Source organism: Epinephelus lanceolatus, chromosome 22, assembly GCF_041903045.1.
Source record: "Epinephelus lanceolatus isolate andai-2023 chromosome 22, ASM4190304v1, whole genome shotgun sequence".
Classification (NCBI taxonomy): Eukaryota; Metazoa; Chordata; class Actinopteri; order Perciformes; family Serranidae; genus Epinephelus; species Epinephelus lanceolatus.
Window position 1 is genome coordinate 34,028,794 of NC_135755.1, and position 27,505 is coordinate 34,056,298.

Sequence of the window (27,505 nt, forward strand, 5' to 3'; positions counted from 1 at the left end):
ACAACATTCCTCTGAGCCAAATCATAAGTGGATGTAAACACAGACATCAGTCATTTTACTGAGCCTCTGAGGAACACACTGACAGGCTGGATGGAAGAACGGGCAGCGGTGGATTATGATACACCCCTCTGACGAGCTGAAAACATGGCTGTGTGTAACACTATCCTGTGGTGTGTCTGGCCTACTTTAATCTTACTGTGGATGTGGGAAGCTGGCTGTGACATTCAATATCAAACAGAGGAGGGTAAGTGTTCAGGTGTTCTACACTCAGGACACACAAATATATCATATATCTAAAGTCTGAGGCACATTCCAGTGGACTTTGAGAGGATTGTCAGGGAGTGTTTCAGGAAATGAGAGTTGTTTTTTTTCTCCTCTGGAAGCGATAAAAAGTACTGTGTATAAGAGATTAAATATATGCTCATCTTTTAACTGTTGTCTCGCCACTCACAGTATAAACCACAGATAGCTGCTGTATCCTGAATCAGTTCATAGGAATAAAATCCCTTCAAACTAAGTTTTGAAAAAAAGTCCACACTGCTACAACTTTTTCAAGTATGATATTTAATATTATATTAGGAGAGTGAATTTATTTTATCCAAAAGGCATGCAGGGAGGTAGTATTCAGATGTTGTAAGTAAGTTAAGAAGCAATAACACAGTGTATAAAGTTGAATTACAAAGTAAGTATTACAAGCACAATATATCGACTGTTTCAAACTTTGTTGGCTTATTACTATTGATGCATTACTGTGTAAGCAGCATTTGAATGCTGGAGCTGGTTGAGGTAGAGCTAATTTTATCTACTTTATACTGCTGAGTCAGTTAATCTATAACACTGCATCGGCATCTGAACACCAATCATCTGTTTTGTGTGTAAAATGTTAATCTGTAAAAACTTTCTTCGGCTGATAGATAAATGTAGTGGAGTAAAACATTCAACATTTCCCTCAAGTAAAGTACGCAAGCAAATGCACACAGTTACTTGCCAGCATGTTTTAATATCTAATCTACCATCTGTGGTTCAACCCCAGTGAGCATCATGTTTACAGCTGTCAGGAAAATGCCATGGCTTTTTCAAGAGGATGCAAAAATTATTTTCCGGTACAAACTATCACGAGAGAATGCTAAAATGATTTCAAGAAAATGCAGAAATACGGGTACATTTAGAAATATCTTGAGTGAATGTAAAATTATCGCGAGAGAATAAAAGTATTTCGCAAAAATCTAAATATTTTTGTATATATTTAAAAAGAATTGCAAAAAAACCTGCAAAAGTATTGCCGTACATTAAAAAAAAACGTTATGAGAGAATGCAAAAGATATTCAGAGTTAATAACAATGTATTGCCCTAAAACACATAATATGAAACAAATCAAATTATTGTGAATGAAGCTAGCGGCTAGCTCGTCCTCGACTCTGGCTGCTTAAAGTAGAAATAGCATGCATATTGAGTTCAGACAGGTTTTTATTTAGCTGCAGAGCTAATCATATGGCTAGTAAAAACTGTAAAATACAATTGACTCCAAATCACATAACTCTTCCCTGAAGGTTTTTGCCTACTGGTATCTGAGGTTGTTTTTGTTTACTTTGTATACAATCCATCAGGTAGTCATGTGACTTTAAAAGAGAAATGTAAATTACTATAACTGTTTGTTTGTTTTTTTTACAAACCATAGTCTGAACAAATCAATTGGTTAAAAAACATTTGCAACAGAAAAATAGAGGACTATCAACTACCAGTTGCTGTTTGTAAACACACATTCAAATTTGGCTCCTCCTATCAGGGTCAACTCTCCCAGGTGTACGGAGCCCGAAGGTACGGAAGAAGGCTTCACAGAAGAGGTTCAGGCAAGGCTCGCGCTCGTGCACGCTCGGACACGCTCGGGCACGGCACCTGCGCTCTCTCATTAGCTGGGGAAATCACCGCCCAGAAGCGGTCTGAGCTCACAAACACATCAAAATACAGTTAAAGGGCAGGAGCTCTGCAAACAGAGTCACCACCACACATGAGTAGAAGCCCATAGGTGATGATTAAGCAGGATTTCATTTGTATATGTCTACATTTTGTTTTGTTTGAAAATCCTCCAGATCCTACCTTTAAATATATTATTTGTTAAACTGTATGTTCGCAAGTACTATCATGTCTTTGTTTTGGCTATGTGCCTTGTGTTTATAGTGTGTAGTGAAATTAAAACTCATCTGGAGGAAAACATGAATGCGCTTAGTCTTAGAAAATGGGGTAGTGGTGCACCTCAGCCTCTTGTATCCAAAATAATTATGACAGTAACAAACACTACTGAAAATAAATGAATAAATAAATAAACAACATTGCCTGCCAAAACTTTTTTGCATTCGCACCGGCAATAGCCGTGGCCAGAGGCATTGTTGTGAATGCAATATCTCAAGAACAGCTTGAGGGATTTTTTTCAAATTTGGCACAAACATCTACTTGGAATCAATAGTGACCTAATTAGAATTTGGTGGTCAAAGGTCAAGGTCACTGTGAGCTGCATCCGTCTCATTCTCATGGATGCAATATCTCAAGGAGGCCTTGAGGGGGTTTCCTAAAATCTGGCACAAACATCCACTTGGGCTTAAGAATGAACAGATCAGAATTTGGTGGTCGAAAGTCAAAGTAACTGTGACCTTCCAAAATATTTAAAATAATTATTTGTAACTCAAAGATTCATGCTAATTATGACAGTTTTCACAATACAATGCTGAAGTTTTAACATTTTATATCCAAAAGGTCAATGGTCAACTTCACTGAGACATCATAATGTTCTGCATAAACACTTTTCTGGCCATTATTCAGTGTCATATCTCAGGAACAGAAGGGGAGACATTTGGCACTATACAGTACATTTGATAATGAACTGATGACTCTAATCTTGGGTGTTGTCCTGGCAAAACTTGTTCCCACCATTTTCACAGATGAAACTTTTAATCAGTTTAGGCAGATTATCCAAATAAAACCTTTTTTTCCTCACCAGTGTCCTTAAGTCATAAACACAGGATAGAAAACAGTTTAGATCAAATGGATCACCAGACTTCTTAGTCTTTCTCACTTGCCTCTCGGGGCTTCCATACAGATATCCTGACCTACCAGAAGAGTTTTATATCTAGAAAGAGGAAGCAGACAACACCCTGATAAAGACATGCTGAAAACCATTGGGAAATTGTGGAATTTATTTAATGAATCAAGAGAAGCCTCATTATGTATGATAAAATGTGGTGCAAATCCTAAATCCACCATGATTCACCAACGTTAACTTTCTTTTTCTTTGTTTAGTGGAGATTTTCCATTCTGATAAACAGACCAAACTGGGATGGAAATCTGACCCACCCAGACAAGTAAGTTTGGTTCTTACGTAATATGTTTTTATTTCAGGCTTGGTTAGAGTACACCAAGGAAATTATATCACCATATCTTTTATAGTTTCACTGATGTACACTAAAAACAGTCAATGAATAGCTGAATAATCTTTTTACAACAGTTTTACCTAACTGGTAATTGCTAACTCTATTAATGTGTTAGTTTATTGACTCTGTATTAGAGTAATTTTAATGTGGTACATGACGTTATGAAACATCAGTACATGAATAATCAGTCATACTGTTTGATGGACACAGACAACATGACTGGCTGATATGCAGTTTAATTATCATATCATGTATTTACCCTGTAATTCCACTGGTATCTTAGGGTTTAGTCTTGTACAGAGGTCTCATCAAGGTTTCTGAGGGTACCTGTACTTCTGCCCTGCAGCTTTTCACTGATGTTCTCTTGCATCTTTCCTGTCATCACAGTGGAGTGAAATTCAGCTCAAAGTGGGCACACAGAGTCCAGTGCCTGTGCTCCAAGCTTGTGGAAAAATCGCGACGAGAACTATTTTGAGCAAGCGGATGGAACAGAAAGATGCCCACCATCTCCTGATGGATATTTCGTTTGCCCAAGAAGAGGAGCCATCTGGTCAGCTCGGCCCATTACAAGTCCATCTTTTTGACTCAGACATACCAGTCCCAAGATTTCAATATGGCTGGAACGTGCTGGACCTTCAGACCTCAAGTCCGTTCCCTGTCACAGTCCCTCCAGACCAAATATCCCGCCACCTGAACCGCAGCCTGGCTCTGAGCCTCGGCTCTGTCAGCCGCAGAGGCTTTCAGCTCGCCTTCTCCTACTCAGGAACATGTGTGCTGATAGCATCCATCAGACTGTACTACAGGAAGTGCCCTGACATTGTGTCTCACCTTACCTCATTTAATGGGACAGGGGCCCTGTCAGGTCCCCTGATGGGTGCCTGTGTGAAGGGAGCTGTGGAGGTTTTTCCACCTATTAGGGAGTGTACTGTAGATGGAGTATGGAGTCCACTGCAGGGGGGATGTACCTGTAAACCTGGACGTCAAGTTGTGGATGAAACCTGTGAAGGTATGGACAAGATTTTTCAGTTAATATATATATATATGATATATATGATAACTGATGATGATATACGTATATATGAGAGAAAAACCTGAACTGACAGTTTAGGTGGCTAAAAACTAACCCATTAAGGCAACTTATGCTCAGTGCCATTTCCTTGTATGTACACGACACAAGAGTTTTCCACTCACAAGTTATTGTGAATAAACACTGTGGTTCAGTCTATACTTTAAAAAAGAAAAAGTGTCATTGCAACTAACTTCAGTAATGTTAGATATTTTATGCCACCACAACTCTCAATATTTATTTACTCTAAGTTACAGTAACTCAAGTTATTTGAAGATTTATTGTGTCGAGTTTTACCTTTCATGAAAGCACTGTGGCCCAGAGGTAGAGCAGGTCGTCCACCAATCGGAAGATCAGTGGAAGTGTCCTTGAGCAAGATACTGAACCCCAAATTGCTCCAGATGAGTGCGGGAGTGAGTGTGAGTGTGTTAAAAACTGAGTAGCAGGTGGCACCTTGTATGGTAGCCTCGGCCACCAGTGTATGAATGTGTGTGTGAATGGATGAATGTGACTCGTAGTGTAAAAAGTGCTGTGGGTGGTTGGATGACTAGAAAGGTGCTATACAAATGCAGATTCATTTACTACTGTACTGCCTGCAACCATAAGCTTAGGAGAAAAGAAGATTTATTTGGAGAACAAAACAACAAAACAACAACAAAACAATACAATAAGTTGCCAATGTTGCTAAATAAATTTGAGAACTTAAAAACATATCAATTGGACATTAGGTCAGCTGAACGCATGATTTTAAGTTCTGATAGTTAAACAAATTGAACTTCAAACTGACAAATCTAATAAGAGAGTTAGAAGGAAAATTGGCTTTTACTTTAAATGCTAAAGTTTTAGGTTCCTAACAACTTGTAATTGTTATTTATGTCAAAAAAACGTATGGTGACTTTCTTTCTTTAGTATAGACCAGGGGTATTTAACGTTTTTCAGGCTATAGGGACCCCTTAGCTAAAGGAGAAGAAAGATGGAGCAAGGACCCCTAACTGCATATATTGTATAAAATTTACTTGCATATTAAATTGGGCCTACAATAACATGTAGGGGGGTGGCACGGTGGTGTGGTGGTTAGCACTGTCACCTCACAGCAAGAGGGTTCCTGGTTCAATCCCGGGTGTGGGAGCCCATGTACGGAGCTTGCATGTTCACCCTGTGTCAGCGTGGGCTTTCTCTGGGTACTCCGGCTTCCTCCCACAGTCCAAAGACATGCAGATTGGGGATAGGTTCATTGGTGACTCTAAATTGTCCATAGGTGTGAATGTGAGTGTGAATGGTTGTCTGCCCAACGTCCCGGTGTCAGCTGGGATAGGCTCCAGCCCCCACGCGACCCCCAAGAGGATAAGCGGTTAGAAAATGGATGGATGGATAGATAACATATAGGGCAGCCCTAAAGTGCCATGTATAAACACATCTTTTTGTGGTGAATACAATACTAACCTATTAAAATAATAATTATTTACAGATTCATACATTTTTAAATCATGTTTTAATGTAAATCCAACATTTGGAAGGCATGTTGATTTAGCGTAGGTTAGCTAGCTTACATGATCGCAGGAAGATTCACTCATAGGTAACAGTTAGCCTAGCATCAATGTTGTTGAAGAAACATTCTAGATTATATAAAGTAAATAAATAATTGATATATATATTTAATTATAATTCCCAACACAGTGAAGTTAGCCTGTAACATGTGGAGTAAGCTCTTCCTCTATGCTTACAAACATTGAAGGAGACAGGGTGTATTAACAAAACAACAGTGAGAAACACAATGAGTTGTCCTGGAATATTTTGTGTCAATGTGCAACAGATAACAATCTGGTTTCTGGATGAACGCCAACAGATGTCACCATGACAGCATTTTATTTTTGTCCAATAGCAGGCAGCTATACAAGAAACAAGTCATGTGCTGCTGACACAAACATTTCACAATATAGGTTTTTCATATTTTGGCCAAGGCAAAAAAAAAAAAAAAAAACAACCCTCTTGAATAGGCTTAATGGATGACTTTCACATCCTCTTCACCATAATTGTTTTCCTTCTAAATTTGACATATTTCCTGTGCATTGCTCAGCAGATAATAATAATTCTCAATTTAATGTTCTCTCTATCTAAAAACAAGACTCTGCTGGAGCCAAGCAGGCAGGAGCATTAATGGACCCAACACCATACTGACAGTTTAGCTATATTTAGGACTGCACTTCAAGTTAGGCTGAACATAAGGGCTATTTCAAATCTCTTTGGAATCATGACTATGCTCAAAAAATGTCAATAAGCTGATTATTAGATATCCTGAGTGCAATTTTTTTGTGCTCATTAACCCCCAGCTATAATATCTTGCTTCTTTGACCTGAACCTGCCCATGGGTTTTCTGTATGGCTTAATTTAGGAAAAAAAATCAACATGTGAGCACAATATACACTGTAATATACAAGAATGATCGTGAATGTACATTTTGGCACAGGGCCCTTTATGAGATGGGGCCACACGCCATTCATATAGTCCTAGGGCTGAGTATTATATAAAAAATTACGATACAAGTACCAATGTCAGTACCCTTAAAGTGATACAGAGTGTTTCATTTGATACCTTTTTCTATACTTCATTCAATACCCATCATGTGAATGCAGCGGTGTGTAGTATAGCCAAATTTTCAGATGTTTTATTGGTATCTCGGCATGCTGAACTACCAGCTTCAACCACCAAATAAACCACACCATAGATTGTATCAGTTCTGAGTACTGATACCCACCCCTATACTGTACAATTTGTGATGTGAAGTCCCTCTAGTGGGGTGGCATAGCTCAATATTTTTCTAGAAATGTTCAATTTTGTGATAAAAGCACCAAATTTGGCAAATGTGTTGACAAATATATTTAGAACAAATCTGGATATTGGGGCATCAGAAACTCGCCTCCTGGTGGCCAGAGCAGGCAATTGAATCCTACCTGCCCATGGACCCGTCCCGTTAATTGGATCCACTCCAAAATGTAATGGCTTCTAAGTTGGACCATGCTACATGCCTCCACCAAGTTATGTAAAAATTGGTTGGACAGTTTTCTCGTAATCCTCATCCAAAAAATGAATGGAAGTAAATGGGCGGCCATGTGTGGGTGGCCCGTGGACATGCCCCCTGAGTTGGATCAACACCAAAATTGATTCTAAGTTGGCATGTGTTACATCCCTCAACCGAATTTTGTGATTTGTGATTGTGTTTATAGCTATGCCGCCCCACTGCTCATGAAAAGTAGTTGCTTGCTTTGCCTCAATAGTAAACAAACCTGCCTGATTCTAGCACAAGAGGAACATTAGTATTCATCTTCTGGGGACCATAAATATGAACATTAAAGTCATTGCCATCTGATTAGTAGTTCTCAAGACAAAAAGCTGTATCTCACAATTGAGAAAATATGATAAACTAGAAGGGTGCTCGGAAAGCGCAGACGTCTACCAAGGCCAATATTCCAGTCATCTATGACAGTGATTTCCAAGTGGTCAAATCTCGGGGTCTAGATTTCTCCTTAGTCATGAGTTCAATATCCCACAGTTTAATACATGCAGTGTCATACTTTTGCTTGTCTCTGTCAAATAGCTGTCTGTTAGCCACTCACTCTATAGCAAGAAATGGCACTTCAAAATAAAAGCTCTGTGCTGGAAATTTACTGTACTTAAAAAGTGTGAGGTTTTTTACAAGCTTGACTCTACTGGATTCTAAGTTGTATTGCATTTATTCCACCCAGGCCAAATCCTCATCATCACTATGTAACAAAAGTGGAAAATAATTTGTATATCCTCCCTGTGGTTCAGATCTGTTCCAAAATTTAATGGGTTCTTCCTCGGACCATACTATACTCTTCCACCAAGAGAGTAGAAAAGAGACAGTCACTATTTCTATTTCTCCAGCATGTAGGATGGGCTACTACAAACCAGCCAATGAGAGTGGAGGATGCCAGCTGTGCCCATCAAATACCAGGACACATGGGGAGGGATCAGAGAGGTGCGACTGTCTACAAGGTTTCAGCCGCCTGCCAGCCGACCCTGATGACCTCGGCTGCACCAGTAAGAAACACTCAGTGGGCTTATTGGAAATATGCAGGTGTCATCCTATTATTAACTAATTTATGGGATTAGACATTAAAGTCTGTATGTGAATTTGAAAATTGACAATTTTAGTGCCCCCCCCAGTGGTAATATCAGAAAAGACATCCATCCATCATGGATATGATGCAGTTTGATTATCTATTTATTGTATAATGTGATGCTACTGGTTTCCTACCTTTTACTGTACTGTACTGTCTTGTCCTCCACAGAGCCGCCCTCTGCTCCTGTGAATCTAACAGCCCATCATCATAATGACTCTATGCTCATACTGACGTGGGATCCTCCTCATGACTGGGGAGGCAGACAGGAAATGATGTATCGCGTCAAGTGTGAGAAGAAGGCAGAGGACGGCATTCGCTGGGAGGCATGTGGGGACAATGTGGTTTTCCTGCCAGACTCAGTGAAGCTGACCAACACATCAGTCAGCATCACAGAAGTGAATCCACAGTGTGACTACAGACTGTCAGTGCAAGCCTGGAATGATATATCCACACTGCAGGGGGCGCCACCTTCATCCACTGCCACTGTTACTATACACAGATGTATGTAAGCCCTCTTAGATTATGTCAATATTATAGATTGTTGAGCGCCTCTGACTGGCTTACCCTAACCCTAACCAATCTTAAACGTCTTGCCTAAAGCTAACTAATCCAACCAGTAAAGGCAATGAGTATAAGCCAATTAGAGGGAGAGCCAGGCAGGTCATGCCTTCGCTATCCTAGGAAATGCAAATTTGCGCAGGGCATTGAGGATTCAATTCTGGTTCCAGTTCCCAACCTTCTCCCCTACTTTAAGTTTCCTACTGTGAAGGAGCTAGCTTGTTTATCTAAAGGATCTGTATACAACATCCAGAGTATACCTATGATTCAGAGTCTGAGCCGGTATTGTCTGCACACTAGGGGTGTAACAGTACACAAAAATCTCTTTTCTCTAACTCTTTTTACACAATTTTTGAATGAAACAAATATATATAAAATCCTGCTTTTTCACATTGTTTGAATGAAAATAGAAATATAAAAGTGAAAAATAAAATCCTGCTGTTTTTTTAACACATTTTTTGAATGAAAAATATAAATATACATTTCTGCTTTAACAGTTTTATTCAATTAAAATAAAAAGTATAGTGCAGCTGGTCAGCTTTAAAGCCTGCTCAGATTCAGTTTTACTAGGAACTTACTTAGCTTTCCCACTTTGTTAAAGTGCAGTAAACAAAACATGCTTATATCTAAAGTGCAGCTTAAACAATTTTACTCAACTCCAATGGCATTGGTTATTTCTTTAGCGCGATGGTCAGGGAAACGCGCTTTCTTTTTAAACGACGACGATATCGTAGTTTGCACCAGATTGCTTTTTCTAGTCCTGCCGGTTAACGTTCAAACCCGACCGCTGTTCTGCAGTGTCGGCACACTGCTTTTGTCTTGTCAACTTGTTTATTTCCATCTTTGTATTTTACCCTGAAACCAAAGTGTTCCCAAACGGAGGACTTAAGGTTTGCGGGTGGGTCTTCAGGTTCGTCAGGCTCACTTGCCATGTTGTCAAAATGCGAGAATGTGCTGCACAAAGTGAAAGCGGAGATTTACGGTCGGACTCGGTCCGTCACTCAATTATGTCTGTCGGGGAACTAGATATTTTAAATGGTCCGGCTCACAAAAACGGAATTAAAATAAAACAAAATAAAATAAAATAAAATAATATCCTGTGCCCAGTAATTCGGTACAGGGTCGTGCCGAACCGAAAGTCGCGTACCGAAAGGTTCGACACAAATACATGTACCATTACGGCCCTACTGCACACAGCTTTTAAAATAGAGGTTGCTGAGCCAGTGGCTAGCGACTAACAGTGCTAACAGCCAAACAACAGCAACAGTGCTGACAGAGCTAACAGTGTTAACCTGGGGAGAAACCAGAGGTGGACTTTTGTGATTATGCTGTTGCTATTATCAGTTATAAATGCCATCGGAGTACGTCACTTGCCCAAGTTTGCAAATCGGCGCCTGCAAAGCTGTGTACCGCAACCAACCTGTTATCTGTAATTATCCTCAAGTGACAGCCGGACCCGCCAGGACCCGTTAATATAAGTCCCATGACTCAACCCTTGATCTAACATACAGTTTTGCGTAATTTACTGTTCTGTCAGATGCGCAAAGCACTCGCTCAGTCAGTTCCCAGCACAGACTGTATATGAAGATGGACGAAGCGTCTCCACTTACCCCCACTGTATAGAAGTGAAGCTAAAATATCCTGGATACAGCTGCTGCCATTGTGCTTTGGTGATGTCACCTGGAACAAGAGTCTGTGTAGTAACAGTCTCCATGTTATCAAGTTTCCCACCCATACACCTGTCTGACCAATTGCGAGCAGTGCCATTGAATGTGAGCCCACTGATTGGCTCACACAGTTGTCAACCAGGTTGTCAAAATCCGTTTTATAGCATTAAATAACTAATTTAAACCAAACTTACCAGAAAAAGGAATATTTAAACATTCAGCAGCGTGATAAAAACTACCTTAAATGACAGAAACCACCCCTGGGAAAAATTTATGTAATGTGTACTTTGAGTTTTTAGTTCGGCCCACGTTGAATCTGCTAACGTGGAGGAGGCAGAGATTATGACCTATACTGCAGCCAGCCACCAGGGGGTGATCGAGATGTTTCAGCTTCACTTTTGGGGAGCTGTGTATTGTTAATCTTTACATACAGTCTATGGGTCCCACTTGTTGCTAATGTAATGCAAAGTGACATAAAGATAACCAGTTTTGTGGTAATCTTTCCAAATATCTTAAGTAACTGCCCTGTTATTATCAGTCAGCTGCACCCTCAGCTCTGGAATAATGTTTTATTGAATGTCTTCAGCATATTTTTTTCGCTACGTGATACAGTTGTCAGAATAGGCAGGAGCTGCTGAGCCTCTTCACGACCACCGGCACTTATGATTATTTTTGTTCTCACCTGCTGCCCACCTGCATTTACTTAGTTTTTACCTGTGCCTGTGTGATTGATATAAGTCAGTTTGCTGACTTTTAACTCGTCTTTACTACTTTACTGTTACACTATATTTGAACACTGTCCTGTTACTGCCACTAGTGGCCACTTTGGGTGCTGTTAAGCTATAGGTACGTAGGCTTGCTTTAAAGCATCACAGGGTACTAAAACAAAATCATAAAGTGTATCTTTGAAGCTAACACAATGTCAAAAGTACTGTTTATTTCTGAGCCACGGGAAACACTTGTGCTTTCTTCCAGGGAAAGTTCCACCTGTGGTGATCACTGTGACCCCACCCTTCAACATCTCAAAGCATGAAATACCACCAGCTCCTCAGCACCAGAGTCGCTTTTCCATATGGCTGACAATTGGTATTTTATTCGGCATCCTGTTGCTCATGGCTCTAATCCCCATTGGTCTGTGTGTCCTGCGCAGCAACTACACTAAACTCAGGTGAAGAAACCTTCCACTTCTCTGTCTTTGGTAAACTACTTTAAAGTCACTGTTGAGCTGAGAGGTTGAGTGTGGTAAAGATGGGGCTATAATCAAAATTATTACAGAGCATACTGTATCCATAGTAACATATTTTTTAAAAGATGAGTTTCTGAGCACTGTCATTGTGAGATTTGTGCACACACAGCAAGTAGAAAACAAACCAACCATGACTGGGCGCTTTTAAGATAAATGTGAGGAGTTGGTTTTGTGCCGAATCACAAATGGAGTGAGTGCAAATATATAATATCCCATGAAGATAACCTCTGAGCTTAGATGCCTGTGGATATTCTCATTTATCCAGGTCATAGTTATCTCAAGGCAATTGAATCGAATGCAACTGGACTTAGTTTTGACTTAGAAGACGTTTCACCTCTTATCCAAGAGGCTTCATCAGTTTATGCTTGACAGACTAGGCTGGAACTACTAGTTCTTGGAGGATTTGGGAGGATTTTGTGAAGAGTTTGAAATGTCTGACATTGGTCCCCCCAAAGACTAGCATGAAAAAAGACAGTGTGGCAGACAACAATGCAAAGTGCTACATAATTTCATGTCGTTTATTTAATATTTATTTCCAGGGTCTTTAATGTTTTTCAGGCAAAGGACTTCTTAGTTGAAAAAGAGATGGAGCATGGCCCCCCTACTATATGTATAGTAGAAACCTTTTTTGAGTAAAATGTTTTTTCAAATTTGAATTATACATTGCATACATTACAAATCATGGCAACACGTACATCCACATAAAGAGTCTCAAAAAAAAAGGAGAGAAAAAAACCCCAAACACTTAAATTGATTAGTATTGCTAAATAATAAAATAACATAAAATAAAACTACATTAATATAAGTTTATCAGTGGCCACATTCACAATTAAATCAATACAGCACCTTATCACTTTGATAATCTAAAATATGTAATCACGGGAGCCTATAGAATCAAGAGCCTGTCTATCTTTACATGGCGTTTTACTGTTATTTTTTCCATTGAGTTCACTTTCATTGCCACTGAGGGAGGGTGGGAGGCAGTGATTTCAGCCAAGACAGATTTAGCATTGGTTTGCCACCAATGAAAGAATATGCAGAAAGTAAGCCTTTCTCTTATCTCTTGACCCATCAAGGATTGCTTCTAAAATCAATCAACATTCTGAGTTTTACAAGTAGCATCTATATTCCTAAAATCTGCAGAAAATCTGCGTAGTTTTCCAGGTGCAGATTCCATATAAACCTGCCTTCTATGGTGCATATGATACTAAACTATTAAAATAATAATTATCATATTATTCATAAATTCATACATTTTGCTTCTTCTGAGGTGGATGGTATTTTAGAATCTATTGCTCAAAGAGTTACGAAATCCATTGTGGCTCACAAGAATATTTGTACACTTGAAATAATAATACAGCTAATTGGCCAGTATGTTCCATCTGTACATAATTGTTAGCTATCCAGTTCACTTCACAGTTAGGTTCAGGTACCTCACAGTGATTTAGTGTTAGCTGACTGACCTAATTGCACAAGGGTAACAGTTAGCCTATCATCAATCTGTACTATGTGATTTTTCTTAATGAGCCAATTTATTTGGATAAAAATATGTTGGAAACATCTTAAGTGTATATTTTCAGACAAATTATAAATTTTAAAGAAATAAAAAAATTCAAATTACCAAACAATAACTTGGTGCCCCCTGCAGTAACTTTGAGGACCTCCTAGGGGTCATGGACTCCCTGTTGAAGACCCAGGGTTTATTTGATGGGAATAAATACAGTATGCATTGATAACTACATGACAATTATACAATGCAATGTATCACAGCACTTATAGCTACTGCTAATATCCAATGTCTGTCCCTAGAAGGGCTTTTAAAATAACACACGTAAAACATAATAAAACATGACAGTTGAGTATATACTGATATTTTGATCTTATTCCAGTAATTATCAAGATAATTGTGGCAACTGTGGTGGGGACATCAGATAAGAAATTATTATTAATATTTTTTATTTTTTTTCCCAGGGCAAGACATTTTTTTCCAGGACATTTAGGTCTATTTTCCAGTGACTCTACAAAGTAGTTTCATATGTTCTTGTGTGTGCTGTATGGGAACCCTCCTACACAGTGTTAACATGAAGTGATGATGACCAAACTTTCAAGACAAATTTTCTGATAAGCTAATTGAAATGATCATTTTCCCACAGGTCTGACCAGGAAGTAGAGCTATTGCCGATGAACGCTGAATTTTCTTACCGACGTCCACAGGAGGTGGAGGCTGCACTCCAGCCAGCCAACAGTAAGTGATCCTGAACAGTAATAGTGACAAGTTGTCTGTTTTTGTGAATGGTTGTCTGTCTCTATGTGTCAGCCCTGTGATAGTCTGGCGACCTGTCCAGGGTGTACCCTGCTTTTCGACCAGTGTCACCTTGGATAGGCTCCAGCCCCCCCAAGACCCCTAACAGGATAATTAGTTCCAGAAAATGAATGAATGAATGTCTGTTTCCACTTCAACATTAAGAGGCATGATTGCATGTTTTGAAGTTTATGTGAATTATGTTTTGGTATTTCTAGTACAAATTCAAATTGAGATGTTTTTGCACACAACATTTTCTGTAGTATGTAAATATCCCAACGTGCTACTGCTTTTACACATAATTTTTTTTATACTCTTTTATTTTGACTCATGTAAACAAGAACCTGATTTTAACAGTACAGGATACACAAATATACATGTTCACTTTTCTATATAGATTTTTTTTTGTATTTAACCACTCACACACAGACTTATGGATAAGATTAATTTGCTATTTAGGATATCTAATTTCATTCATTTTAGTATTGAAGGAGGTCCTGCCTCTGTTGAAATGTTGCCGATAATGCCTGTTTTGTGGGTATGCAGGTACCTTTTCATTTATGACATTTGAAAGTAAATCTTTTAAAATACTTTTTTTTTTCTCAGCGGTGGAGGGTGTGGTCCAGTTATTGGAGGGGCTCAGTGGCAGGCTGTTGGACAGTCTTAAGGAGGTCCTGGTAGAGAGACACCAGCTCACCCTGGGCAAGGAGCTTGGCAAAGGTCAGTTCATGTCTGATCAACATTAATCTTGTTTTACCCTCACAATGCAGGACCATCGATTGCAAACCCTCAAATGAACCCTTGACTATTTCTATCAAGTTTCATGGCAATCTATCCAATAGCCATTATGACATTCCATGCCAAACTTCATGGTGGCAAAAAGTCAGGAAATTACCAGAGTCATTATGATTAATTGTCTAGGAACCCATAACGTCTGTATTATATTTTGTCTCAATCCGTCGAGTAGATATAGAAATATTTGACTGAATGTTTAAAACTTTAACTTGCTGGTTGAACTACAAATAAAATCAGGGAAATGCCAGGTCTTCAGGATTCATCCTCTGGGGACCATAAATCATCAGAAATTTTCATGGCAATCCATACAAATGTTACTTTGACACTTCACTCTGCACCAAAGTGGCAGAAAGACTGTCTGACATTGCTATCCTAATGGTGACATGCTGCTAGCATAAGATGTAGTCAGGTTTTGAGTTGTTATGTTAATCAAGGCTAGAACTAGGTGCAGAAATCTTGAATCTTGAACTACTTATTTTTTTGTGATGTGACGATGTAACTCATGAGTCTGTAGGTTAACCACAGGAGTTAATTCCTTTTGCAATACTATGCTTTGGAATATCTTTGTGAAATCCGAGGCAAGACTTCACTGTTTTAGACATCAATGAAATAATTTAAACTATTTAACCTTAGTTAAAAAATCTGACATCCATTATTTAAAAATATTTCACCTGGGAGTAAAAGTGAGATTCAGTCCTTACATTGTGCTCTCCAGGAGAGTTTGGTTCAGTCTATGAAGGGGTCTTTACACCAGATGAAGGCGTGGACATCAAGGTGGCTGTGAAGACCATGAAAGGTGTGTACTGAAATCCACCTCTTTATCAGAATTCTACTCTGTTACTTCTTCTTTTTGTAATTTTAACACTGTCCCATGTTTAGTTGGAATCCACAACCAGGAGGACTTACATGAGTTTCTGAGAGAGGCAGATATCATGAAGAACTTTGATCATGAAAATGTGGTCCGACTACTCGGTAAGATATACTACCTAATTCATGGATGCTGAACTGTCCACTGTCTTCTGTTGGACTATAACATGTTCCTTGAGAAATGTGTAAGACATATCCACTGTGTCCTTTTCTGACTGTTGTCACAAATTTCTGTCCTGATTTTGTCCTTTTCTGACTGTTCTTAGAAAAGGACAAAAATCCATCCCAGAATCCATTGCATGCTGGTCAGTTTAGTTTAGTTTTGGCCTGGGCTGGCTTTTGTATCACTGTGCAGAAGGAAGCATGCATCTACTCATGGACAAAAGGATTGTGCTCGTAAACATTAATGGAGCCTGCTTTGGCTGAGCTGTAATGTTAGCTAGCTCAGTGGAGCTAGGTGAGCTAGGAGTAGATCCATGCTTTCTTCTGTGTAGCAATACAGGTGGCATGTTTATTTTGTTAGAAAGATAATAGTTCTTACGTAAATGAATTTCCCCTCAGGGGGATTAACAAAGTAAATAAACTTAAACAACAAAGTCTGCTGAGTGCACAACAAAGTTGTTGAGTTTTTTAGTTGTAATATTTTGGTGCTTTGAGCACCACAAGCTGAGTGCCATTTGGTTCTAATATCTTGGAGAGAAGGCAGACATCTCTACGGCCAAATTCGCCAACACCCAGTAACTCACAACAAAACATATTAGACTGATAAATAGCACTACAGGTCAGAGGAAAAAAGAGTGCATGCTCAAACAACATTGTGTTGTGTGATTTGATAGGGAAATCAAAAACTTCTTAGATTAGCCATTGGCACATTTTACAGCAAGGTTGCTGTTTTGTGGAACTGCTTCGCTTGCAACTTGACAGTTACGTTAGGGTCATGACCTCATGTAAATTATAAAGAATCATCAAACATTTAAAAACTGAAAAATTCTTTGCCAGTATTAAATGGGGGGCAATGTGAAGGTTGCTTAGGGTCAGTGGTGGATCTTCGTACATACACATATGCACCACTCTGAATGGTGCCAAATTTGTAATAATGGTAATAATAATAATAATAATGATAATAATAATAATAATAATAATAATAATAATAATAATAATAATGGGGGACGGGGCACCAGGGGAAGCTTGCCTAGGGAACCAGATGTGCTAGATCTGGCACTACTTATGGTACCCACAGACTCAGTATAGCCTTCTCCTCTCAACTGCACCAATTTTGTAAACGATTTGTTTGTGTGTGTGTGTGTGTGTGTGTGTGTGTGTGTTTGTCCTGCAGGGGTTACGCTACAGAGAGAGCAGGACTGTCCTCTGCCTGTTCCTCTGGTCATCTTGCCCTACATGAAACATGGAGACCTGCGCCGCTTCCTTATTGCTACAAGATATGGTGAAATCCCTATGGTAAGATACAGTCAGCACATACATGTATATAAATGGGGCTTATTGCAACATCAGCACATGCTGACATAGACGGATACACACAAGGACACTTTGACAGTTTGCTCCCTGATGATAAACAGCATAAAGAATATTTCCTGTGTATTTCAACTACGGTGTTAGTTTTGTAGCTTTGTCCTTTCTATTGTTTATAATGACACTGTACTCAAGTTACTGCTAAAATGAGGTCTGAGAAGGCAAGAAACACCAAGGGTCAGGCAATCAGACAGCTACTGTAGCAAACACAATATTTGTAACTACTGGCCAGATGTTATAGAATTTGCATGTATAACTGTTCATCGATGAAGAATCCAAGTGACTTTTTCCTCATGCACTGCTGCCAGGCAAGCATTTCCACCTGACCACATTAAATATCAAAACATGAAATTTACCGAGCACATTTATTTTTATATAAAATGACCTTTTTCAGTTGGACACTCCAAAGCCATCCAGACAAAATATCAAATTTTCACACACGATAGCTCATAATCAGAATTATAGGCAGGTTGCAGTTAATTATTTTGAGCACTAATGATGAAGCTCTAAGACTAGCAAAACAGCTGAATCCAGGAATGGAGTTCTGCATGGCTGGTCAGACACCACCAAAACACTGCACCACAGTTTATGATACTGTCAGACAGGGTTAGGTAACCCTTGCTGACAGTGTTTTTTTCCCTTTCTTGAAAGGTAAACTGTAAAATTTTATGCCTACATTACAAAGTGTTGCATCAGGAATATGCATGCATGATGCATGATGTTGAATTGTGTTTGGCAAAAGTTAAGCCAGGTTCAACTACCCTTTGTTTTTTTTGACTGCAGCATCTGTGTTGGAACCCATGTTGCAAACACAGCGGCCTCATCAAAATAACTAGAGAAGCAGTGTTTTTCATGCAGCTGTTATCAGTCTGGATGTGGCCCTGAGTAAGATTTTTGTACTTGCAGTATGGGCTGCGATGAATATTGTAGCCTGTGGGGGTCCCTGGTGGGGCTTTAAACTGCTCTGTCTGTGTTTCAGATGCAAGTCCTGGTTTATCATTACTCACCAGTGCTGTCTGCTCAAATATCCTTCCTGCAGTATCAGTGAAAACCATGACAAAAAAATATTTGTTGATTCCCTTTTGTTAAATAGAGATACACGATTATAACTGGAAAAAAAGAAGATTTGATAGGAAAAAAAAAACGAATTAAATGTAATACAGTTTTTTCGTTAAGGAATATAGACTAATCAATAATATAAAACACAGGCAAATGGACATATGGACATTATAATGTAAAATAATCACACTGCTGCAGCTCCAGATTAGTTAAACAGGATCCTCCACCACCCAAAAACATCAGGGGTGTTATAAGGATAAAAGGACATCTGTAGGGGGTGTTGGGGGGGATCCACCCTCTGGAAATTTTATTTTGATTAACAAGCTCTAGTTTAATGCTTTTTTCCTGCATTCTAACATCTTAATTTATTTATTTTTTATCTTACTTTTGTGCTGAAGCATTTCCAGTTTATGCCACTTCGTACTTTAACTTCACTATATCTAAGAGAGAAGAATGATTTTTACTTCACCCTTTACTTCACTACATATATTTGTCTACTTTGAAGATTCCAAAATGGTGCAGTGGTTAATATTGTCATTGGCACTTTGGAGAAGTGTTCTCTTCACAGATGAATCCTAGTTTACACTGTATCAGGCAGATGGCAGACTGTGTGTATGGCTACAGACAATTCACATCGGTGCATTTTATTGATGGCATTTGAATGCACAGAGACATGATGACGAGATTCAGAGATCCATCCTCATGCCATTCATTCACCGCGATGACCTCTTGTTGCAGTATGATAATGCGCAGCCTCCTCTTGCAAACCTCTGTAGACAATTCCTGGAGGCTGACAATATTCCAATTCTTCCATGGCCTGCATACTTACCAGACATGTCACCCACTGAGCATGTTTGGGATGCTCTGGATTAGTGTGTACGACATCATGTTCCACTTCCTGTCATTGAGGAGGTGTGGGCCAACATTCCACAGGTCATAATCAACAACCTGTTCAACTCCATGTGAAGGAGGTGGAAGCAAAAACATGAGTACTGTGTTGAAATTTTTGTTCAGTGTACATCTTGAGTACTTTTACCTTTGGTACTCTGACAATATTTTAACACCTTTGTACTTTTACTTCAGTAACTTTTGAGTAGGGTGCAGGACTTTTACTTGTAACAGCCAAGTAAAAGTCCTGCACCCTACTCAAAATTCCTCACACTGTTTTACTTTAAAAAAAAACAAAAAAAAAAACATCTGTCTGTCTGTCTTTCCACTGTGACTTTGACAGTTTTAGGGTACAGTAAAATGAAATGGACTATGCCATTTTAATTCATTTTGGAGCCACACCACAATGTGAAGTAATGTTATACAATGTGAGGTTTGTAAAATAAAATAAAACTGCGTCTGCTCAACCTGTTGCACTGACAATAACCTTCAGTATTCTAATATCTCTGTCACAAATAAATATTGAATAGATAAATGACAGAATACACCCTTCTCTCCCCTCTCTCCCAGTTTGTGCCCCATCAGAGTCTCCTGCACTTCATGATTGACATTGCAACAGGGATGGACTATTTGAGCTCACAGGGGTTCCTGCATAGAGACCTGGCTGCACGCAACTGCATGTGAGTCCATCAGAGGGAGACACTGAGAGGGGGAGCTCATAATGAAGGACTCCTTGTTCATATATGACTGTGTCTCTGTCCTCAGCCATTGGTATTCAACCACAGCTCGTATCTGGGAAGGAAGCTGCTTAACATCTTAATAAAGCAGACTGAGGGCCTCAGAGGAGACAGTGTGTGTTGGGACGAAATATAAAAAACTGTGTGCCAGAACTCTCATTTTGTTGTTTGATCTGAATCCAGAGAGCATTGCCTTACCTGTGCCACTTAAGCAAATATGCTTTTTGATTTTAATCCACAGGCTGGGGGATGATCTCAGGGTGTGTGTGGCTGACTTTGGACTGTCAAAGAAAATCTACAGCAGCAATTATTATCGTCAAAGAGTAGCCATCCGCGTGCCAATCAAGTGGATGGCCATGGAGAGCCTGTCTGAGTCTGTCTACACTACCAAAAGTGACGTGGTGAGCTCAGTCTTCATGGAACATCACTTTATTTAGACAGTCAAATTATAAATAGCTTTGAGGTCAGACTGTCATTTTCATCTTGATATTTACTGTACATCCGATTGTTGTTGCTGTCCTCTCAGTGGTCTTTCGGGGTGACCATGTGGGAGATTGTGTCCCGAGGGAGGACTCCCTATCCTGGAGTTCACAACCATGAACTGCTGGACCTGCTGCTGTCTGGACACAGGCTCAAACCGCCCGAAGATTGTGACCAAAAACTGTGAGTTCCTGTGCTTGTTAAGGGACATCTCTTATTTTTTATTTTGATGAGAGCTTTTTAAATACAGTATTAACAGAAAGCATATGATATTGATAATAATTGATATTAATAGTGTACAGTCCAAAGCAACAGTAAGCCTATATAGAAAACTGATAACGGAATATTTCACCTGCAGTTTGTTTACAAACTCTCACACAATTTGTGCAGTATAATAGAGGCATTTATGCTCAGTACTTCTCAAACACACGCATTTTGCTAAAACATCACAATTTAAAACACATCAGTAGCAAGCAGCAACTGCTATCATGGAAAAAAACCAACAACATGGAAGTTCCAAAAACTGCAGTTCCTTGAATGGCCACATGAGGCTGGCTCCAAAATTGAGTCAATCCCCATAGACCGCCATGTTGAAATGCCCAACTTTACAGCAGAAATAAACATGTTTACAGCCTGGTCCAAAAAATGGTTTTGGTCTCTATAGCTGATTTCCCTGTTCATGACAACTGTACAGGAGTTGAATTTTTATACAATCCACCCATTTACATTTTATTAAGGCATAAAGTTACGCATAATTAAGGGTGGGCTGCTTTCAGTGACAGGCTGTCAATAGTGTTGTCAGCTTCTCAGTTAAATCCACCTCTTGCTCCTCCAAGCTCCACCCTCTCGCCAAACTATGGTCACTTCTGGCTCCACTTGATCAACAGGAGTTGATCTCTTGAGCTAAAAAGCACACATGTACCCATGCACACATGGGGTGCGCTACTCAAAGGTGTAAGTGTTTTGCATGCTACACATAATAGGTTACATTGTTATTTAAAAAAGTCAAGGTTGATGTCAAGGTTGTACAAAATTACACATTATAAAATAGTGCTTGTTCTTTATTTAACCTTTATTTTACCAGGCAGATTTGCTTGAGATCAAATGATCTCTTTTACGAGCAAGGCCTGGCCAAAATGGCAGCATTAGAGAACAAAACATAATAAGACACACATAAAGAAAAAGCACAGACATGAGAAAAAGAGAGAAAGGCCCAGAGTCCCATGGAGGGGTTATGCCCTACAAATACAGTCTGGTGGGGGAAGGGGGAGGAGGAGGAGGAGGAGGAGGAGGAGGAGGAGAGGGCTGGATGGGGGCAGAGAAGGTGCTAACAGGGGATCCTGAGTAGGAAAAGTTCATGTTAAACAAAAACAGTGAAAAACAGTGCACCACAATACACACTAAAAGAACACTTATGTGATGATGATAAAATACTATGCAGTAAAACATTTGCACACTCCAAAATTTGCCATTATAAAGCCTGTAAGCCGAGTTTTAAAATCATTAATGGTGATAAGTTCCTGCAATTTAAGTGATTTTTGAAGACTGTTCCAGGCGGAGGGAGCAGAGTACACGAATGCCCTCTTCCCAAACTCAGTACGATTTCTGGGGACAGAGGCAGATAGAAAGTCCAGAGAGTGCAAACTGTATGATGGATTTGATGCAAAAGTGAGGTAGGTGCAGAGGTATGAGGGGAGTAGTCCAATAATTGCTTTATAGATGAAGGTGTACCAGTGGAGAAGCCTGTGAGCAGACAAGGACAGCCAGCCTACTTTAGAATACAGAGTACAATGATGGGTGAGTGATTTACAGCTGGTAATGAATCTTAAGGCACAATGGTACATGGCATCCAGCATATGCAATGAGGTAGAGCAGGCATTCATGTACAGTACATCACCATAATCTAATAATGGAGTAAAAGTAGCAGCAACAAAGCCTTTTTTTTTTTTTAAGAAACAAAAGAAAAACAAGATTTATTTCGGAAATAAAAGCCCAATCTCACCTTTAGTTTCTTTGCCAGGTTCTCGATATGGGGTTTAAAAGACAAATTGTCATCAAAGATGATACCTAGGTATTTAAAAGTGGAAACGATCTCAATAAGAGTACCTTGAGATGTATATAGAGTAGGACGACAATTAGTTTTGTCCCTGGATTTAGTAAAGATCATCATTTTAGTTTTATCTGCATTGAGCACAAGTCTCAAAAACAGGAGTTGGGCTTCTATTTCTTTAAAAGCAGCTTGCAAGCAACCAACAGCCATCAACACAGTGCCTCCAAAACAATAAATAACAGTATCATCTGCATAAAAATGGAAATTTGCATTTTGGACACGTTTCCACAAATCATTGATATAAATGTAAACAGCAAGGGACCTAATATAGAGCCTTGTGGCACCCCCTTGTGGACAGCCAGGATATCAGAGGAGCAACCATCAATTTTAACACATTGAGTCCTGCCTGAAAGATAGTTAGACAACCAACCAACAGCAGAATTAGACAGTCCTATATTAGCCAGTCTGTGCATTAATACATCATGGTCCACCGTATCGAAGGCCTTGGAAAAATCAATAAAAATAGAAGCACAGTGTTGTTTGCTCTCCAGGGCCATAAAAATATAATTCACTACTTTAGTAGCTGCAGTGGCTGTACTGTGTGATTTTCTAAAGCCAGATTGGTAACAGGATAAAATTTCATCAAGACACAAGAAATCCTTCAACTGATGACTAACATTGCTAACAGGTTTTTTGTGTGTCCACACATAAATGTACAGTTACTCTATAACTGTATTTAAAAACAAAGACATCAGAATGTGCTACGATGAACCATTGCAGCCGGTCTTCCTGTAATAACTTTGTTTCAAGCTTCTGATTGGCCAGCATCTTCTTCTTCTTTGTGTGATTGGGTTATATTTCCGCCTACTGGTTTGGCATGCTCTCTACAGTGCTTATGTTGTGTTTCTGCATTGTCATTTGTTAGCGCAGCACCAACACGTATGTAAGATTTGTTTAAATTGATTATCAAAGCCACGGTATAGGGGATATAAACAATAACTGAAGCTGAGTTTTGGTTGATAAAGACAAGTGAAAGTGAGAAAGCCATTCAGTGCCTGTCTCTGCTCACCACGGGCAGCTGTTAAACCAAATCTGCCAGAGAGTTCGAGGGAGACAGTGTGGCTGTATGCCAGACTAGTTTATTTGTTGTTAAGCTCAATGGTGGGTTATTACTTACATTGGACTGGCTTATTGAGTTGTTTTAATAGTGGTTTAATTTCACAACAGTAACAAACAATGCTGAGGCTTAGGGCAATCACTGTCGTTACCTGGCTGTCCATGAAGGTGGGTCAGGGAGACAGTGATGCTGCTCTGCAGGGCGCACAATTTGTGTTTGGTAACTGTGGTGGCTCTGACAGCGGAAGTTTAAGAGGGAGGGGCAGGAGCTCGACTCAAATGCAGTTATTGGACGTACAGCATGCTTTTAAAAAAGGTGTTAATTTGTTTACTATATATCTATTAATTAGACATGTCTTCTGATTATCTCATGCATCTTCCCACATAACAGATTTTTTAGTTTTTAGTTTTACTGATGATCCCCAACAGAGTCAAAGACAATAACATATCTGTGGCACAAAATCATGCCTTTTTTACAGATTCCAGGAAAACATTAGTTTAGTTGAACTGCGCTCAACTTATAGATGAAACCTGTAACGAACGGTCACACTTAGTCAATACTTTGTTTAAGCCATTGCTAAAGGGAATATTCTTGTATATCTACAGTACAGTATATATATTTACGCAAAGCTGACTCCCTCCTCCATCTCACCCCAAACACAGTTATGAAGTCATGCATAGCTGCTGGGATAAGGAACCGACCCGCAGGCCTTGCTTCAGGAAACTGGGTGAGACACTGAAAGGTCTTCTGTCGGAGCTGCCGGTGCTGGAGGCCAGCCAGGAGGCCAGCTACATCAACTATGGCCTGGAGGTTGCTGCTGCTGCTGCTGCGGCAGCTGCCTCTCAAGAGCCACAGACAGATTCTGGGGGAAGATGGGAAAATGTCTACCTGCCATCTCCTGTGGGTGCTGCTGCAGCCAGGGATGAGGATGTGGATGTAGAGGATGGCTACCTAAAGTTTATTACTGGCTCAGCAGATAAGGAAGATGATAATCACTGAAGAGGACAGTGTTTTTATAAGTTACAAAATGGAATTCTGTTTCAGTGTGGCTTTCTCATGAACTGTGAGTTTGAGAGAGACAGATTTTGCATGTGTGCATAGATCACTCAGGGACATTTCCAGGCTGGGAGGGGACAGCCAGAGATGGAACAGGCTCTAATCATCTGACTGACCATAATTGGGTACCCCCTTACCAAATATGGAAGTTTATATAGAGAGAGCAACAGAAACTAAAATTTATTTTTGCACTTTTTTAAAATTGTTGTATATCTGTATTGTATAGCTGTCAAATATGGCATGTCAAATATGAAATATATAAAAAATGAAGAGATACTAAATTAAAATTATGAGATTCAAAGTGAAAATTTTGACCTTTTGTAAAGTGATAATGATAAAAACATAGTAAAAGTTATAGGATAATTCAAAACTTATCTCAAAATTTTGACACAAAGTCAAAATTTTTACTATTGCATATTTAAGACTTAGTATCTAATAACTACAATGTTAATTTTGATGTATTACTTTATAATTTTGACCTACCGCTGTTACTACTTTGTCATTCTGAGCATTTATTTTGTTTGTTTTTTCTTTTTCTGGAGGAAACGGTCTTCTAGAAATTTGAATGGAACCATAGCCTCAGTGGCGCCCCCTGAAACTTTTCATACAGGTGGTACGGAATAGCGTACTGATATAATTTGTTTTTTTTATTACACAGTTAATGTTACTAATTATCTGATGTGCATAGACTAATACTGGTACAGTTAACATTTTGAGTTGCACAACAATCCTGTTTTAATGTTTATGTATTTATACGTGTTAGGCCGGTGGTTCCCAATCGGTGGGTTGTGGTCCAAAAGTGAGTTACTGGTCCATTCTGAATGGACTGCAAATGACTCACAAATGTGTCAAGTTTGTAAAAAACACACTTTATTTTGAAGTACAGTAAATTTTCTGGCACAGAACTTTTATTTTGAAGTGCGGTTTCCTGCTGTAGCGTGAGTGACTAATTGACAGCTACTTAACAGAGACAGCAAACTAGCTCGATGACATGGTCAAACGCAAGTATGATGCTGAATATACTAAACTGTGTGGACCTTGAGCTAATGACTAAAGAGAAATCTGGACCCTGTGGCTGGACTAGTTGGGAACCACTGTGTTAGGTGATTCACCGTTCTTCAAATAGACTGGTTGTCCTTAAAAAAATAAATGTACAGCTTTACAGTAGTTTGAAGGAGTACATTGATTGTAAAGACCAAATCCTATATTGGGAAAGAGCCTGCTCAAGTTAAGGGGAGACTCTTGGGTACCCATAGAACTGATTTTCCATTACCAAAATTTAGCCTTAATTTGGAGTGTTATAGAGGGATGATGTTTCTTGTAGGCCCATATGGCAGTTAGCATCACCCCGGTTCCCTCACCAAAAAGCCAATTTTTATAATACACAGTAACTAGTCCATACCCATTGAGTGCACAGTTGCCCACATACAGTTTCACATGGTATGTGTTTGGGATACAGGTTATAGGAAATTGCAGATTAAATAGTCAATTGAACCCATTAAGAAAAGCAATGTATTCAGACAGAGTTTTTGTGAATTTGATAGAACGATTGCTCGGCTACAGCTGGTGGTGGATACATACGTATGTATCAACGTGTGTGCACAGTAACTTGTGGGGTGCATGCATCCAATTCAATTAAAAGTGACTTTGTAAAAGAATACTAATAGTGTGATTTTTGGAAAAAGTAGTTTTGTCACCTTCTACCTATGCCAATCCTCAATGTCTATGTGCAGTTTCACATAGATTGACCACGTCAGTGAGTAGAAAAACGTGGGACAGACAGAATGAATGACTGATAGAATGACACACTGACAGTTTCCGTGATTATGTACAGCATACTATACCATGACTTAGTCATACCAAAAATTAGAACCCCCCCCAAAACATTTGGCCACAGGGGGAGCCACAGCAATTGGTCAATTTTAGACATTATTAAGCATTTTTCTGTTGTTATAGCACCACCCAGTTGCCAATTAGAGTTAAATTTCTCCAGTCACCTTGAGACGTCCTGTTCTACATATCTACCAAGTTTAGTAAAAATTGATATGGCAGTTAGGCCTAGATAAGAAATTAGCTCTCTAGCGCCCCATTTTGTTTGATTGGGTCAATAATGGAGGGGTCCCCTCAGATTATGTGTGGTCATATGGCTACAAAGTTGGGTGTTGATCGGTGAAACCCTTGAGATGTTATACACCTTTATGTGATGAGCCACGTCCTCCACAATATTCATTGCCTTATAGAAGCTCAGTGTTAGTAAGTTTCCAACTTTTGCCAAGAGGGAACTTTAGATATTGGTCCTTAGATTATGTTCACTGGGTTTCATGCAGATTGGTCAAACTTCCTAGGAAGAGATCGATTTTAAGGCAAATTTGTTCCTCATGAGGAGAGGCATCTCATCTCTATGCAAAGTTTCATGTCTCTATGACATACAGGGCATGAGATATGCCCATTCAAAGTTTGCCATTTCAACTGGTTGCTATAGCGCCCCCCTTTGGCCCATTGATGTAATATTGCTTC

General features: G+C 39.4%; 1 protein-coding gene across 2 annotated transcripts; it reads left to right on the plus strand.

The window, feature by feature from the left end:
* LOC117246358 (tyrosine-protein kinase receptor TYRO3) lies at positions 1 to 26,646 on the plus strand. Of its 2 annotated transcripts, XM_078164428.1 has the most exons (16): positions 1 to 244; positions 1,787 to 1,850; positions 3,295 to 3,356; positions 3,813 to 4,431; positions 8,398 to 8,553; positions 8,805 to 9,137; positions 11,837 to 12,029; positions 14,261 to 14,352; positions 15,016 to 15,129; positions 15,920 to 16,000; positions 16,084 to 16,176; positions 17,408 to 17,529; positions 20,119 to 20,228; positions 20,527 to 20,686; positions 20,812 to 20,948; positions 24,595 to 26,646. In XM_078164428.1, exons 4-16 carry the CDS (start codon positions 3,909 to 3,911, stop codon positions 24,929 to 24,931), a joined length of 2,451 nt encoding a protein of 816 aa, XP_078020554.1. In that variant the 5' UTR covers positions 1 to 244; positions 1,787 to 1,850; positions 3,295 to 3,356; positions 3,813 to 3,908; the 3' UTR covers positions 24,932 to 26,646. The 2 variants fall into 2 exon arrangements, with proteins under 2 accessions (XP_078020554.1, XP_033466110.2); XM_033610219.2 differs by lacking the exon at positions 1,787 to 1,850.
* The last annotated feature ends 859 nt before the right edge of the window (positions 26,647 to 27,505 follow it).

What these genes read in the sequence shown, in the direction of transcription:
- LOC117246358 (XM_033610219.2), top strand. Translation starts at nt 145, where the DNA reads ATGGCTGTGTGTAACACTATCCTGTGGTGTGTCTGGCCTACTTTAATC. An exon ending in GGGCAAGGAGCTTGGCAAAG is followed by an intron (nt 15,130 to 15,919) that starts GTCAGTTCATGT and finishes TGTGCTCTCCAG; the next exon opens with GAGAGTTTGGTTCAGTCTAT. An exon ending in CTGGCTGCACGCAACTGCAT is followed by an intron (nt 20,229 to 20,526) that starts GTGAGTCCATCA and finishes TTTAATCCACAG; the next exon opens with GCTGGGGGATGATCTCAGGG.